This window comes from Nicotiana tomentosiformis, chromosome 3, assembly GCF_000390325.3.
Source record: "Nicotiana tomentosiformis chromosome 3, ASM39032v3, whole genome shotgun sequence".
Taxonomy (NCBI): Eukaryota; Viridiplantae; Streptophyta; class Magnoliopsida; order Solanales; family Solanaceae; genus Nicotiana; species Nicotiana tomentosiformis.
This window is the reverse complement of record NC_090814.1, coordinates 150,470,197-150,486,499: the sequence shown is the minus strand read 5'-3', so window position 1 is coordinate 150,486,499 and position 16,303 is coordinate 150,470,197. Positions and strand designations below refer to the sequence as shown.

At 37.7% G+C, this 16,303-nt stretch overlaps 2 protein-coding genes and 1 pseudogene across 2 annotated transcripts; 2 read left to right on the top strand and 1 right to left on the bottom strand.

The window, feature by feature from the left end:
* The first annotated feature begins 861 nt into the window (after positions 1-861).
* LOC104095578 (protein NODULATION SIGNALING PATHWAY 1-like) lies at positions 862-2,846 on the top strand. The gene has a single exon (XM_009601734.4). The coding sequence runs from the start codon at positions 1,014-1,016 to the stop codon at positions 2,688-2,690; it is 1,677 nt and encodes a 558-aa protein (XP_009600029.1). The 5' UTR covers positions 862-1,013; the 3' UTR covers positions 2,691-2,846.
* Positions 2,847-2,999: 153 nt separating this feature from the next.
* Positions 3,000-5,454, bottom strand: LOC104095580 (uncharacterized). Its single transcript, XM_009601735.4, has 4 exons — positions 4,649-5,454; positions 3,562-3,654; positions 3,376-3,443; positions 3,000-3,282 (listed from the first exon to the last, which is right to left on the bottom strand). The coding sequence occupies exons 1-4, from the start codon at positions 5,366-5,368 to the stop codon at positions 3,108-3,110; spliced, it is 1,056 nt and encodes a 351-aa protein (XP_009600030.1). The 5' UTR covers positions 5,369-5,454; the 3' UTR covers positions 3,000-3,107.
* On the top strand, positions 3,772-3,952 carry LOC117276611 (U2 spliceosomal RNA; annotated as a pseudogene).
* Positions 5,455-16,303: the final 10,849 nt, after the last annotated feature.

Sequence of the window (16,303 nt, the reverse complement as noted above, 5' to 3'; positions counted from 1 at the left end):
CAATTTACAGAGTACTTTAGACTTCTATTTCTGTTTATGTCCAAGTTGTTGCCACCACAATCTTTGATTCATTGTTTGAATAGAGACTAAGCATCATTCGTTGGTTATCTTAACATTTTCTGCAACATTAAACTCTACATAAGGGTATATTAAAAGAGGTGCACATTCCGCACCTTAATTGTGGAAAAAAGAATATTGACGCAATGAAGGTGCTTCTTCGCCAAGTAAATTTATAACTCAAAAGAATATTATTGTTGATAACCTTCAAACACTAAAGTTAGCGTCATTACCTTGGGATGTTACCCTTTGGATTGAACTTTAAGCAAACATTGGATCAACATGTAAGTTAATGATAGGATTTAGTCGATCTTTGTCCAACAAAGGTTGTCCAAAAGACAACTTTGGTCTATTTGTTCAGAAGAACTTGCAACAGAGTTTATTCATGGTATTGCTGTTAGTATCATTGGTCGATCTTTGTCCAACAAATAGGATGTTTCAGATCAGCGCGTAAAAATAGTTATTTTCTTGAAAAAAGACAAGTATTGAAAGTTGTTTAGAGGTCAATTTTTGTATTTGAAGAAAATGCCAAAAAGTGCATAACCCAATGGCCTGGAGAAGGCAATATCAAACAAAAACAACACTAATTTAATCAGGATGATGAGGAGTTTGCCGTCCCCTGAAATTTCAAACTCAAAACCTGTCACCATCCCAGAAACTTAGAAAAATAATAATTTATTGTGTTGTTCATTGCACTCTTTAACAATCGTGACACGCCAGAAAACAAGTCAAATAACAGCACGAATCAAAGACAAGATTACCAGCTTTAAAAATAATATCTGAATACAACAGCATAACTTCCAAAATAAAAGCAACTTTGTCCCTTAAAAATGCCCAGTTCTGTCTCTTTTCGCTAGAAAAAACCTTTTGCTCTCATTTCTTTTAGCAGCCAAGTGTCTAATAATAAAACACAGTAACATATTCACATCATAAACTCTTCTCTGTTTGCATAGTGAATGATCAAACACCAAAATAGTCTCTCCTATCATCCTTCTTCTTGGTTTTCAGATACAATGACCATTGACGAGCCTGAGCCTAATTCCAATTCCGACCCCATCTCAGAGTGGCTACGTACTTTATCTGATGTTCCAACCTTCTTCGACGAACCTTATAATTACCCCGAGGATTTAAATTTCTATGGAGACTCATGGTGGATTCCTCTAAATCAAGATACGCATATCGTTAATCACGACATCAGCGACAACAATATTTGTACTTCATTCAACTATAGCTCCCCGGTCAACGCAGCAACTAGCACAATGCCTCCCGAGCCTATCATTTTGGATCATCCACAGCCGTTGGATCTGTCCAAGAAGAGGAAAACATCAGGCTCTGATCATAATCCAAAGGTGTCAAGGAAGAATCAGAACCGTCAGATGAATGAGGTAGATGAAATCAAGAAATCAACAGGACAGAAGAGAGTAACAAACAAATCGACAACAAATAACGGTAACAGCAAAGAAGGAAGATGGGCAGAGCATTTGCTCAACCCTTGTGCTGCAGCTATTACTGTTGGTAACATGAACCGCGTGCAACATCTGTTGTACGTTCTCCACGAGCTCGCGTCGTTCACATGCGACGCGAACCATAGGCTCGCAGCTCATGGACTCCATGCGCTGACACATCATCTCTCTTCCCCTGGCTCATCCTCTTCATCTGTTGCTGTTACTAATTTCGCTTCTGCAAATCATAAATTCTTCAGGGACTCATTGATCAATTTCAATGATATTAGTCCCTGGTTCCGAATCCCGAATAACGTCGCCAACTCATCCGTTCTACAAATTCTTGGAGAACGGGATAAGCTAAAGAACCTTCACATCCTTGATATTGGAGTCTCTCACGGCGTTCAGTGGCCAACTCTTCTTGAAGAGTTGACTCGACGATCAGGTGGGCCACCACCGTTAGTTCGACTAACGGTTATTACGCCCACCATTGAGAACGGAGAATTCAGGGGCACCCCATTTGTGATCGGCCCGCCTGGTTACAATTTTTCATCGCAACTACTAGCCTTTGCTAAGGCTATTAACATCAATCTACAGATCAACAGACTGGACAATTTCCCTCTTCAGAATCTTAATTCTCAAGTCATAAATTCTTCTTCGGATGATGAAACATTAGTCATCTGTGCTCAGTTTAGACTCCACAATTTGCATCATAGTAACTCGAATGAAAGGACAGAGTTGTTGAGAATATTGAAGAATTTGGAGCCGAAAGGAGTAGTTCTCAGCGAGAATAACATTGAGTGTAGCTGCAATAGTTGCGGGGACTTTGCAACGAGCTTTTCAAGGCGAGTGGAGTACTTATGGAGGTTTTTGGACTCGACAAGTGTAGCGTACAAAGGGCGTGAGAGCGAAGAAAGGAGGATGATGGAAGGAGAAGCAGCAAAGGCGCTAACGAACACGGGAGAAATGAATGAAAGGAAGGAGAAATGGTGTGAAAGAATGAGGAGTGTTGGATTTGTGAAGGAGGTGTTTGGAGAAGACGCCATTGACGGGGCTCGGGCGTTGTTGAGGAAGTATGATAGCAATTGGGAGATGAGAGTGGAAGAGAGAGATGGCTGTGTTGATCTATGGTGGAAAGGGCAGCCTATTTCATTCTCTTCATTATGGAAGATAGATTCTCAATGCAAATGAGAATTTGAAATTCCAATCAATTGTAGAGTAACTCAATTTTAGTTTCAGGAATGTATGAACTGTCAAGTAATCAAAAGTGTAGTTCTCGTGTATCTGCCTACCATGTTAGACAATATTCTGATTAGTGTATTTGTAGAGGCAACAAGTCAAAAATCATATATTTCCCTAGCCATTTGTTTTTGGTTTCCCACCGTACCTGCATTGGAGCCCGTTCAATGTAGATAGTTTAACATTGTTTAAACTAATCCTGATTAAGCTGAATGCTTTTAGGTTGAAGCTATTTATTTCCTCTAATAACTTCTACGAGAGTTTTTCATGTGGAAAGTCCCATTAACAGTTAATAATGTACAAACAGTGAGGCAATAACAGATAAGCCTAGTAACATCGACATTGACAGGATTAATTCCTTTGTGTCAACTAGATGCAACCATTTATGTCCATGTTTTGATGAGTGAACTTGACATGCTCCTCTTCTTGGTTACGCTGCAAGATAAACGTTTTAATCAAAGCATTGACTGAATCAGGAGATTCAATGTTCGCTGCATGTCCTGTGTTCTTGATTATTTCCAGTTTCGCTCTAGGCCCCAGATGTCTGCAAGTTAAGATATATGAATTCAGTATTAACAGTCTAGGTGTCCACTTTAAACTTAAGCTCATGAAGAGAAGTACGTGGAGAGCAAAGTACCTTTGCAATTGTTGGCCGAACATAAGAGGGAAAACTCTGTCTTTATCACCCCAAATAAGCATCGTTTCCTATACATACCAAAGCAACAAAGTTCTTTCTGGTTATGTAAATAGTCAATAGAATGATTGAACAACCAAGAAAGTTTTGCTATTTTGTCCTAATTAGAGTATCCAGGAGGAATTTGACCTGAGTTAAGATGGGCAACATGCAATCTGTATGATCGGACAGCAAGTGGTACACTAGCTCTTGCTTCTCCTTCAGGTAACTTCTGCACATTAACTTTTAAAAAAAATACTTTTTAGGTCTCAGCAATCTTGAAGACTTGAACGATGATTCATATTGGTGCAGAAAAATCCAAGAAGAAAGTTCTATTTGGTTGCAACTTTTTAGTGCCCAATTAACCATCTGCCTTTTAATGGCTAATATGTTACATTGATCTTATCAGTTTAATATTTGATATGCGATCGGCCGACACGATATTAACTCAATTTTGGGAGTTCATCAAGGTAGCTTGCTACCTAGGCCTTCGCACGTCGCCCTTGCATTGCATTATTGCTCGGGCCTGGGCGCACCAGCCACACAAAAAAAAAGTAGGGGGAAAAAAAAGAAAAGAAAAGAAAAGAAAAGAATTTTTTTTAATGTATTCCAGTAGATTTAACGGATTATGGATTTATGAAATAAATTTGAAAGCGTTTTGACATGCTCATCTATAGTGCTTTTAAAATAACTAATTGCATGTAGGAACAAAAGACCAGAACGATACTTTCGATACCAAAAATGTGGTAGCTAAACCAATTATTGGAATGCTATTCGTTTTGCATTACATTTTTGGCAATTAAAAGTGTAGTGTTGGACTAATATACTGTTCCCTCCTTTTTCGTTCTCCTTTTTTAACTTGACGTAAACCTATTTAATTGTACTCGAAATTTGAAAAAAAAAATTATAAATTTAAATATAACATGACGTTTGTATAATTATAAAATCATGACATTCAAAGTACAATGAAAAGTTTAAAATTAATTTTTAAATTTTAAAAATATTACTCTTTTAAAAAAAATGCTTCTTTCTATATTTAGTAACTTTTAAACCCCAACTTTTCACATACATATTTAATACCAGAAGATCTAAAAGTTTTCAACCTTTCTTAAACGTTGTTCAATTAAATTAACACATGTATATAAATTGAAACAGAGGAATGTATTATTTTTTATACAACAAACTAAAAAGAAATAGTGTTACTAAAAATTAAAAGGAAGAGATTAGAGCAACTCACATCGATGAATTCCTGGAGGAAAGCATCAGGGGCCCACTTGAAAGGATTATACTTGTAAATTGACATGTTCACCAGCACATGCAAATCCTCCGGTTTTGCTGGTATCAGCAATTCCACCGGATCTCTTCCAATTTTCTTCAACTGCTCCTCCTTCTGTTCTTTCGTGCACCCAACTCCGCTACTCAGTATCACCACTTTCTCCACCATTTCCGGATACATCTCCGCCATTTTATACCCCACAAATCCGCCGTAGCTAATGGAAAACATCGAACACTTTTTCACTCCCAGTCCCTTTAACCCTTCCACTACACATTTCGCTTGAAATTCCTCAGTTCGTTCGGGTCGGGTCGTATACGATTTCCCGAAGAAGAGCAGGTCCGGAATATAGAGGTTGAACGATCGGGCCAAGGATTGGACTTGGTACATGAACTGCCACTTAGCGTCGCCGCCGTAACCGTGGATCAAGACGAGATTAGGCTTGTTGAAATGGCGATGATTAGGGGCCCAGAAGTGGATAGTGGTGTGCTCGTCTAAATCGAGGGTGCATGGCGAGAGATTGGAGAAGCGGAATAATAAGGAAATGTAAGCGTCAATGAAAGGGACGAAGATAGGGAAGCGTTTGATAGAGGGTAAAGGGGAGAGAATCCAACGGAGAATGGTGGCGAAGACGGAGAGATAGAAGGATAAGAGATTGTAGAAGCAGAGGCGCAGAATCTCCATCACTGCTTGCCTCTACAGGATATTGGAAGAGAAATACATCATCTGCAAAAGCAGCCCATAACATTATATAATAAGCTTCATTTCTATGTCCATGTATACATTTTTTTATTCATCAATTAAATTACATTGATAATGTATACGTAAAAATAAGTTACTACTACATTATCGATGCGTATAAGTTACGTTCTTGTATAATTAGATCTTATGTTGCTTGTATTAATTGACGTCATAATTTGTCTTAGATGAGTATCAAATTAAGTTGATCTACAACGAATAACTTTTCATAAACCAATTAGTTGGAAATATGTTTTAGATTTGATAAATAATTTTTATTATTGTTATTATTATTATTATTACTATTTGTTTATTTATTTATATTTGTACTTTTATTTTATTTTGATAGTGACGGTGATGAGTTGAGCTAAACGAAAGTAACGACGTTCATACGACCAACTTCTAATTTATAAAGTATTACTCCCTCCGTTTTAAATTTTTAAATTAGATAAGGTGCTTTTCTTTTTACTTTGTTCCAAAATAAATAATATATTTTTAAATTTAAAAATAATTTAACTTTAAACTCTTTAACGAAAAGTTATTATAACTATGCCATTATATTCTTGTTGATGGGCTGAACGTACGGATGATATGGCAGTAGTTTCATTCATCTCGGTCTCTGTGTTGTCAAACACTGTTAAGAGTGAACAAGATTCCTTTGGACACACTAAGGAAATGGGTATAAGGAAAAGGAGAATTTGTTCCATCCCAATGTTTGTCTTTTCCTTTAAGAGCCGATCCTATGTGTAGAATTTGTTGGCCTTTTGCTCCGGGCACCCGTTTGAACATAAGTTTTCAAATATATTTTTAAAAAATTAATTTAGGTAAAGCTTGATTTGAAATTGAAAATGTGTTTGAATATAAATTTTGGGACAAATTTTAACATATTAAAAAGTTCTCTTTTTTTTTTTCCGGCTAAGGAGTCACAAATGATCATGATTTGGCTCAAAAAAATGTCTTAAGTTATATTTAGAATTTGAAGTTTTGATTTTTAAAATCTTCCAAAAACTAGATTAATTCTATAAATAAACACATATTTGAAATATTTTTTTGAAAAATACATTCAAAAGTTATGGCCAAACGCCTAATAAGATTGATGGAGGTGCATCGTTTTTTTTCCCTCTAACATCTGAATTTGGCTGGATTGTGATATTCTCAGATAAATAAATTATTAGAAGTGTAGGGAAATGACACAGGAAAATGACAATAATACTGCAATAATATTATTTGTGAGCAGATATACGAATTGGCTTGAGTCGAGCTGGGCAATGTCCTAAGACGCTATTCCAGCAATGTGAAATATTTCTTCAGGATTAAACAAGTCTAGCTCTATTTATTTAGAGGATACGAGAATCAGCAAAATTAAATAATAAATCCAGCAGGTTCAAAAATTAGAGAGAAAAATTAATACTAATAGGTAATGATCGTAGGAAGAAAGTAATAATTAGCTAACTATAAAGAAGGAAGAAGCAAGATGAATTCTCGATTGAGAATTGAGTGAGTATGATGGCTAATCAATAACCTATTTATAGGCAATTAGGGAGGTTGCACGTATGACAAGTGTGGAGAGTTTTTAAACACTTGTCCAAATATATTAGTCCATTTAGCTTTAATATTAACAAGTGTACATGGTCTTCCATCCATGAAGACACATGGTAGATTTGCATAGCCACTTGTCAAAGCCCTTCAACACTTCGCTTTAAGACTTCATGCAAGAAGTTACTTGAAAATAGATAGGACACCTGTAAAATAAAAAGATACATGACTATTTAAATTTATAGGAGAAGGATAAAGGAATGGAAGAATTGACTTGTTGGATTTGCATGGTCAAAATGTAATGGGTTTGGTGTCTTCAGGACTATGAACCAAACTTAGACCAATAAAACTTAACTCACAGAATTACTGATAAAATATAATATTTCTATGAACCAATAATTCTTATTGTAAGTTAGAGATTTGATCAATCACATTTCGACCCTCATAATTTTACCGTTTAACGCAGTTTCGCGCCACTAGGCCATGCACGTGCCTGGTTTTTTATGAGAGCTCTAGAGACTAGGCCAAAATCTCATAGAAACGGCCAACTCCACTCTCATATAGGTGAATTCATCAAGTGTATACTGCTTTTAAATACACTATCCATAAGGAATATGAATTCATTAAGAGTTATAACTCAAGCTCTCAATTAGTAGCATTCAAGCACTCTCTTTTAGTGCTTCAATGTCAATATTGACTTGTTATTACCCATATGAACCTACTTCATGGAATCTCTAATCACATAGGTTGGGTTACCATCTCTATTGACAACGTGACGGCCTTAACCCCATCTCTCTTGAGGTTTGAAAAATTAATTTTCTTCTCACATGTTTAGTCAGATGATTAACCAAATTTATCTCTTACTTCACATAGTCAATGGAAATTATTCCATCTCTCAACAACTATTTTATGACATTATGTCTCAATTTCATGTATCTACTTTTACAATTATAAGATTTATTCTTTGCAATAGCTATTGTCGCTTGACAATCACAATACATAGACACAAGAGGCAATACGTCCTTTATTAAAGGAATATTAGCTAAGAAGTTTCTTAGCCACTCGGCCTGAGAACCAGCTAACTCCAGAACTACAAACTCTGATTCCATAGTCGATCTAGCTATGATCGTTTGCTTAGCTGATTTCCACGATATTGCACCACCGCCGAGGGTGAATACATAACCACTAGTGGATTTGTCTCATCTGAATTAGAGATCCAGTTTGCATCAGTGTACCATTCTAAAATATAAGAAAATCCATTATATAGGATACCATAATTCACGGTTCCTCTCAAATATTTTATTAGTCTAGCTAATATAGACCAATGCTCGTTGTTGAGATTATGAGTATATCTACTCAGTCTACACACAACATAAGCTATATCAGGCCTTGTAAAATTCATTAAATACATCGGACTCCCAATATGAGCATATTTACACTGAGCAACTAGGTCACCATTATTCTTTTTCAAATGAGAGTTAGCATCAAAAGGAGTGCTCACAGGCGTGACATTAAAATATTCAAATTTCTTAAGAAGTCTCTGAACATAATGTTCTTGTGACAACATTATGCCATCTTCACTCCTTTAACTCCCAATATTGTATTTACTTCACCAGATCTTTCATATTAAAATTAGCTGACAGAAATAATTTAGTACTTTACATAATATTTAAACTTGTACCAAATATAAGCATGATTTAGCGGGTTCAAAAATTGGAAAGAAGAATTAATAATAATAGGTAATGATTGTAGAAAGAAAGTAATGATTAGCTAACTATAAATAAGGAAGAAGCAAGAAGAAATTGAGTGAGTATGATAGCTAATCCATAGCCTATTTATAGGAAATTAGGGAGGTTGCATATATGACAAGTGTGGAGAGTCTTTTAGCACTTATCCAAATATATTAGTCCACTTGGCAAATATATTATAGCCGGTTTGGCCAAGCTTTGTTTTGGGCCAAAAGTTCTTTTTTGGCCAAAAATTGAGGTGTTTGGTCAAGCTTTTAGAAGGAAAAAAAAGTGCTTTTGAAGAGAAGCAGAAACAGATTTTGAGAAGCAGAAAAATGTAGCTTCTCTCCAAAAGCACTTTTCTAAGAAGCACTTTTGAGAAAAATACACTTAGAAGCAGTTTTCAAAAGCTAGGCCAAACACTAATTACTGCTCAAAAGTACTTTTCAAATTAATTAGCCAAACACAAACAGATTCTCACCAAAAGTACTTTTTTGAAAAGCACTTTTAAAAAAATCACTTCTTAAAATAAGCAGATTTTAGAAGCTTGGCCAAACATGCTATTAGTCCACTTGGCTTTAATATTAATAAATGTACCTAGTCTTCCATGCATGAAGACACATGGTAGATTTGCATAGCCACTTGTCAAAGCCGTTCAACATGTGGCATTAAGGCTTCATGCAAGAAGCAACTTGGAAATAGATAAGACACTTGTAAAATAAAAAGACATATGGCTATTTAAAATTTTGAAAATACTCCCACAAGAAGCACAATACTGATGCCAATGAAACACACCAGAAAAATGAGCAATCATCATATCAAAATAAGTACGACTCCCTCCGTTCTAATTTATGTAAATCTGTTTGACTGGGAACGGAGTTTAAGAAAAAATAAAGACTATTCGAATTTGTGGTTTTTAACAAATCAAAAAGGGGTTTAGAGTATTTGTGTGGTTATAAAAGCTTCTCATTAAGTATAGAATTGAAAGTGTAAGCTAAATTGTTTTCAAATTTAGAAAGGGGTCATTCTTTTTGGAACGGACCAAAAAGAAAATAGGTTCACATAAACTGGAACGAAGGAAGTATATACATAAGGGACGTAATTATGGGACAGACACAGAGAGCTTTTGAGTAGGCCTGCGTCTTTAACTCGTCTTAGACTTACGAGCTTTAGTTTTGGTATGTTTTCTTTCTTTTCTGAATGAGTATTCTAATTGGGTAAAAATCATTTTGATCCCTCAAGTTTGCCTTAAAAATCAAACTCCTCCTCCAACATTAAACAATAGATATTCTGCTCCTCGAAATTCAATTGTATTTTCAAAATACCTATTTTATCCTTAATCTTATCAGCCTTGGTGTATATATATATATATATATATATATATACCAAGATATTTTTCTTAATTTATGTTATGAATTTACCTATAGTAAAAATTATTTACCCGTAAAACGGTACTGTTAAATTTATACGTGGTTTCTAGACAAGTGAACTAATTTGATCCTGAAATAATACAAGAATACTTAGCTTTATAATATAGATGAAATAACAGAGATGACAGTTCCGGGAACAAGGTTTTCGGGCACGACAATGATGAGATCAAAAAGCGGGAAAGTAAGATAGTATTAAGCTTTGTATAGAATGTAGTGTATGTTTAGCCAGAAAATTCGTGTCCTTTATAATGATAACTGGGCTCACTATTTATAGATGTGTCTAGGGAAGGAGGTCCTAGATCGTGCCCTACTTTAATGTCAATTATGAGGGTCATTGATGAAGATGTAACGGTGAATATAAATGCCAAATTTTCTGTAACGGGTCATCGATCTTAATGCTGTAGAATATTCTTTGCTAAATGCTACCGGGCGCAGAGCATTTAATACACCTTTATGAACTTTATCCCTTCCGGTGACAAGCGGAATGGCTGCGTTCGGCCTTCGGCCATCCCCGTCTTGGGTTTCACGTGTCTTTCCTTTAGATGACCACGTGTCATATTCTATTTCACCCTATACAGATAGTCCCCCTGCTTCCCGATGACATAACTTTATGTTACCGGGAAGTTGGTAGAAAGACTTTTTTGACGGGAATTACTATAACTCCCTCTGAAGGCTTCTAACGGTTGATTAGACGCATGTCTCTCCGTATTTAATATCCCGAACACGCGTCATCCCATGATTCTGCATATCTTTTGCCGATTATCGAGATAATCATGGCCATGAATTTAGCCGTCAAAATTTTACTTATATGCATCATTCTTTTTCTTTGCACTTCATAATTTCTCGAGCTTCTGATTTGCATCTTAGTTTTCCATCCTTTCTCTAATTTTCTTCAAACAAAAACCTTTTCCTTCTTCTAATACAATGGCTTCTTCCTCCAAGCATGTCGGTTCTTCAAAGAACAAGAACAAAGCCGATGACTCTGCTTTTCCAACAGTGGATTCCATCATCCCAAGAAGACTCAGTACCATAAAGAACTTTAAAGAGAAATTCCATACTGCTAACCCTCGTACATAGGCTGTTAGTAGGCACCCTTCTTCCATTCATCCTTCCAGTACTCCGGTTGTGAAGGAAGACTGCCACTGCCATGAGTTGGATATCATTGCTCCTGATCTATCGGAGTGAGTGACCCTTCCCTAGGAAGGTTTTATATACTTTTACACGTATCCCTTTACTTTGGGTGCGTTATGTTTTAGTGAAGAGCTTAATTCCGTGATTGCAGAATTTTTCCTTTGCTACCAGGTGGGTTTGGAACAGTTAAGTCCTTCAGTGTGGAGGACGGTCGCCTGCCTTCGACGCTTGTGCCAGGAGACTAAAGAAGAGCTAACATTAGCTCGTATGATTAATCTCTACTCCCCCAAAATTTTCCATGGGGGTATGATAAGCCTCTGCAAACGTGGTCACCATACTCTGTTGACTAGCATGGATGAGGATAATGACCGTGGATGGATGGAACGCTGCGTTGCAGTTTCCACCATTAATATCATTCCGACAATGGCTTCATCCTTTCCGGCCGCTTGGAACCGCACTCGTAAGATCTTTATTTAATATATTTTCTTTCACTAAATATTCTTCTATGGTCGTATCGACTCTTCACCCTTCGCATGTTTCAACAACTCAATGGATCCCACTGGTGGTGGAAGGTTTGGATCGGTGGGTTCAGAAGATCTTGGACTCCACGATGCCCGAAACTCGTTTGTGGAAAGAATTGGCCCTTAAATACGGGTGGAAGGCTAAAAATCATGGTAATTTTAACTTACCTTGATTCTATTTTATTTTATTTTGTTTATATGGAGAACTTGGTCGAACCCTTCTAACTTGTTCACAAAATTAGGTCTACTTGCAGGCTCTGTTGTTGTCCCTGAGGAGGACATCTTGGTTGATCATGCTGATGCAGTGAGGCTGCTTCAGGAGGCACTTACTCGAACAGGTATCTCCGGGCCTGTTTTGGGCGCAAACACTTCTTTACGGAGTCCCCGACCGGAGGATAAACAACCGAAGAGAAGACGTTCCTCCGCGACTGGGAAAAATAATAAGAGGGCAAAGACTAATGCCCCCGAGTCATCTCCGGTGGCGATGGTGACTGGTCCTCCTTTCGGGCCGGTCATAGACACCGTGATGATTGATGTTGATGAAGAAGCTAGTGATGAGGGAGCTTCTTTACATAGAAGATGACGATCCTCATCATCTCAACAGGATGCTCGACCTGTTGAGATAGTTACACCAACCAAGGACGATGACTCGGCACTTTGGGGAGAATTTGATTTGGTAGATAATGCTAACTCCCATTTTTGGGCCCCAAGTGTTGTGTCCGGTACTGCGGGGCTGAGTACCGGATCCCTGCCATCTTTGGTTGGCGAGCATCCATCCACCAGTACTGCATTTAATGCAACTGTTTCTCACCCTTTGACTCCATCAACTTCATCTCCACCTTCACCAACACTAGCAACTTCTATATCATTTCCACTTTCATCCACTCTTCCACCAACAAATACTACATATCTCTATCGGCCGCACCTGACCATGGAGAGGGTGTTCCTCTTCCCTAGTCCCTAATTCATGGGAATTTGGGGCAAAATTATGTTGCCCCTTCCTAAGATCCACAAAGGAGGAGGAATGTTATCCTTTCGGTCTCTACCGGGTGCAACCTGCTCTCACGGCCGGTGGAGCTTGCTAACTATCTAAAGCCTTTGGCTTCAGAGAATGATCGGGAAAAGATCAAGCACTCTCGGGGGAGTGTTTGTTGAACAATGCCATGCACAATACCGCAGCAGTGCGTTCCTTTATTCATTTGTTATTTATTCTACTTTTGTATAAATGTATTCTAAGTTTTACTTCTTCTTGTTTTGTAGGCCAACTTTCTTTCTTCTGAGGGCCTTCAGAGGTTGATTCGTGAGAACGAGGAACTTACTTCAGAACGGAATTAGCTTTTTGTGGAACGGGACCAAACTGTTCTCCGCCTCTCGGAACTGGAAACCAAAGCTACTTTGTTTTGGAAACTGTTGTTTTGGAGGCTCGTTTGCAGCAAAGAGAGCAAGACGTGGTAACCCTTAGCCTAGAAATTGGCCCGCTGAGGGTTAGATTTGATGAAGCTAAGGTCAAATAGGCTGAAGTCCAGGACGTCGTTCTTGCTGCAATCGAGCGCAAGGCTGCTATTGCCGAAAAAGTGACTGACTTAGAAGCGGCTTTGAACTCCAAAATCGAAGAGCTTGCCCAGTTGGAAGAGAAGTACAAGAAAATGATCGAGCACAACAGGATCTTTAGTTCTATTGTCCGTGACCTTGATGTTAGCCTTAGATTTGTTAAGTCCGCCCGGGAAAGCCTTTCTACCGAGGTTACCCAACTCAAAGAAGAACTTAAGCGCCGAGCGGCTTTCCTTATTGTCGAAAACACTTATGCCAGGTACAGCATGAGGAGAAAAACCTTGGAAGAGGCCAAAGCAGGTATCATTGACTATGATGCCGAAATTTCTAAGTCCCGAGAGCTTAAGTTGGCTGCTAAAAATGGACTCCCGGCGCAGTCTGATGCTCCTGGTTCTTCTGGCTTCCGTTCTGAGTTTTTGGGAACTGAAGAGGAATCGAAGAGCGACGATGTTGAAGACCAAACTGGGGAAAATGTAGAGCCATCAGTGGACCCATTACTTCTCCCGGGGATGCGGACACTTCTCTTCCTCCTGGTTCCGGAGACACTGCAGTTTAGCTTTTCTTTTCTTTTTTCCATTTTGTACTTTTATCGTTTTTGCACATTCTTGTAAATAAAGACATATGTTTGCTCAAGTATTGTTTGAGTCTAACTTCCGTTTGAATATCCATGCAAGTCTTTAACCTTTGCATTTGCTTAAGAATTCTGCGCACGTTAATCTGTGCAAGTTTACTTTTTAGTTTCGAGCATTATCCCTTTTACGTGAGGGTTTCTATAAGTATTTGCGCAAGTTTACTTTTTGCGTCCTTTCGTGTACGTCTTCGGGTGCATTTTTTCTCGAAGGAATTTTGATTTCGTGCACATATTCTTCCGAAACCAACCCTTTAGCGTGAGGGTTTTTATAAGAGGGGGCCCTCTTATATTTACGGTGCTCTTGAAGAGGACATCTCTTGTTTATTACGGCACTAACATTTGAAGTACTTGTTTAACTTTCAAATGACAAAGTTAGTTCATCGTTCAAACAAGAAACAAGATAAAAACAAAAGGATTTCATTTCATATAATTCCTTCTAGTTTCAAAAGTACACAAGCATTTATTATACTAAAAAGAAATTGCCATTACTTGTGGCAATCTTGTACAACTTGTTTCTACAGGGCTGGCTGCGCAGTCCCCGATCCTGATGATACATTTTGTTTCCGGATTTTTGCTTCCCGGTTGATGTGGCAGTCAATGTTTCCGTATCCTCATATCATCCCCCCCAGTGTTTGAATGCGAAGAATGCGAATTGGAACACTAGAAGTCTTGTGCCTTCAAAGATTTCTGATAAGTGGGGATTTTGACTATTTATTAGCGTCTTTTAGCTTTCGTTGTAGTCCAAAAGTGCTTAATTATATTTTCAAAAACTGATGAAATATGCTTAATTGCAGGAGTATTGAAAAATGAGCTACTAAGATGAAAGCCAACTCAAGAAAGAGTGATATGAACTCAAGGACAAAAATCAAGCACAGAAGCTCAAGTGCAGACTGCATATTTTCATCTGCGGTCGGAGAATGTGAAGGAAATTTAACAGAGTCTAAGTGCAAAGTGCGGACCGCACAATTATTGTGCGGTCGCAGAAGCTACGCAAAAGCTAAAGTTCAGAGAGTCTCATTTCAAGCTCAAAAACAAATGCGGACTGCACAATAATTGTGCGGCCGTAGAAATCAGCTACGCGGTCGTACTCAGAAATGTACGGTCCGCAGAAGAGCCATGTGCGGACGCACCAAGAATTGTGCGGACTGCAGAATATAAAAGATGCGGCCGTAATTCAGAATTGTGCGGACTGCAGAATATAAGAGATGTGGCCGTAATTCAGAATTGTGCGGCCGCCGAGTCAACTTCTATCAAGACTGAAGAGAAGTGCGGACCGCACATGGAATTGTGTGGCCGCGGAACCTCTGAAAAGGCATTTTTGTCCAAAAACTTTAGCCTTGTATAAATAGACTAGTTTCACGAAATTAGGTTTAGTTTGGAATATTGAAAGTCCTGTAGCCGTTTTTTCTTGCCTTTTTAGGCAACTTTAGCTTACTTTGGTGATTTAACATTGAATTTTTATCTCTTAATCTTGCAATATGAGTTTTATCATCTTTTTTTATTATTTTCTTCTATACCCATTATGAGTAGCTAGATTTCAAATTAGGGTTGTGACCTAACCCTAGTGTGTAAACCTAATGGGTGTTTGATTTATTGCTTGTTTATGGTTGGGTGTTAATTATCTAGCCTTGTTGCTTTTATTTGAAGATTTAATGATTGCAAACATTATCTCATGCCTAATTAACTTGGTCTCTTCTTGAGAAAGAGAGACTTAGTCTAGGAAAACTTGGCTAACAAGAATTTAGGATAAAATCAAGAGATTGATAGTCCCAATTAAAGGGTTGAACCTAGAGATAGTAAAACCCGACTTGAGCATTTTATCAACTATTTTATTCAATACCCATTTGGACTTGAGAAAGCCAAACCGGACAAAATCACTCTCTTACCGAGAGGTATTAAGTGGGTACTTGAGTGTTGATAGCTATAATACACCCCGACCGACGAAACAAGCTTTACAGTTTACAACCCATTAGGCAAACACCTAGGTGAAGGTCATAACCCTAGACCTTTTACATTATTTGAAAACAACAACAAAAATAATTTCTTAGTTTTAATTATTTATCTTGCAATCTTAGTTTAAACTAGACCTAGAATCAACCAAACCTTATGAAAGTGTAATTTAAGATAGTTTAAGCTCATTCACCACAATATATACCTCTAAATCCGATTCATATAGCTCCTTGTGGAATTCGACCCCGACTCTCTGTTGGGTATTACTATTGCATCGACCGTTTCATAATCTCAAATAGAGGTGTGACTTGGACGAGATCAATTTTTGGTGTTGTTGCCGGGGAGCTAAAAACGGATTTAGCTATATATTTGGTTTTGTGTGTGAATTGTCTTCTTTTCCTTCC

Excerpts from the sequence above, each read along its gene's own strand:
- LOC104095578 (XM_009601734.4), top strand. The coding sequence starts at position 1,014 with ATGATCAAACACCAAAATAGTCTCTCCTATCATCCTTCTTCTTGGTTT.
- LOC104095580 (XM_009601735.4), bottom strand. The coding sequence starts at position 5,368 with ATGGAGATTCTGCGCCTCTGCTTCTACAATCTCTTATCCTTCTATCTC. Across the intron at positions 3,655-4,648 it reads TCCTCCAGGAATTCATCGAT|TTAATGTGCAGAAGTTACCT; the intron begins GTGAGTTGCTCT and ends TTTTTTTAAAAG. Across the intron at positions 3,283-3,375 it reads TTCGGCCAACAATTGCAAAG|ACATCTGGGGCCTAGAGCGA; the intron begins GTACTTTGCTCT and ends CTTAACTTGCAG.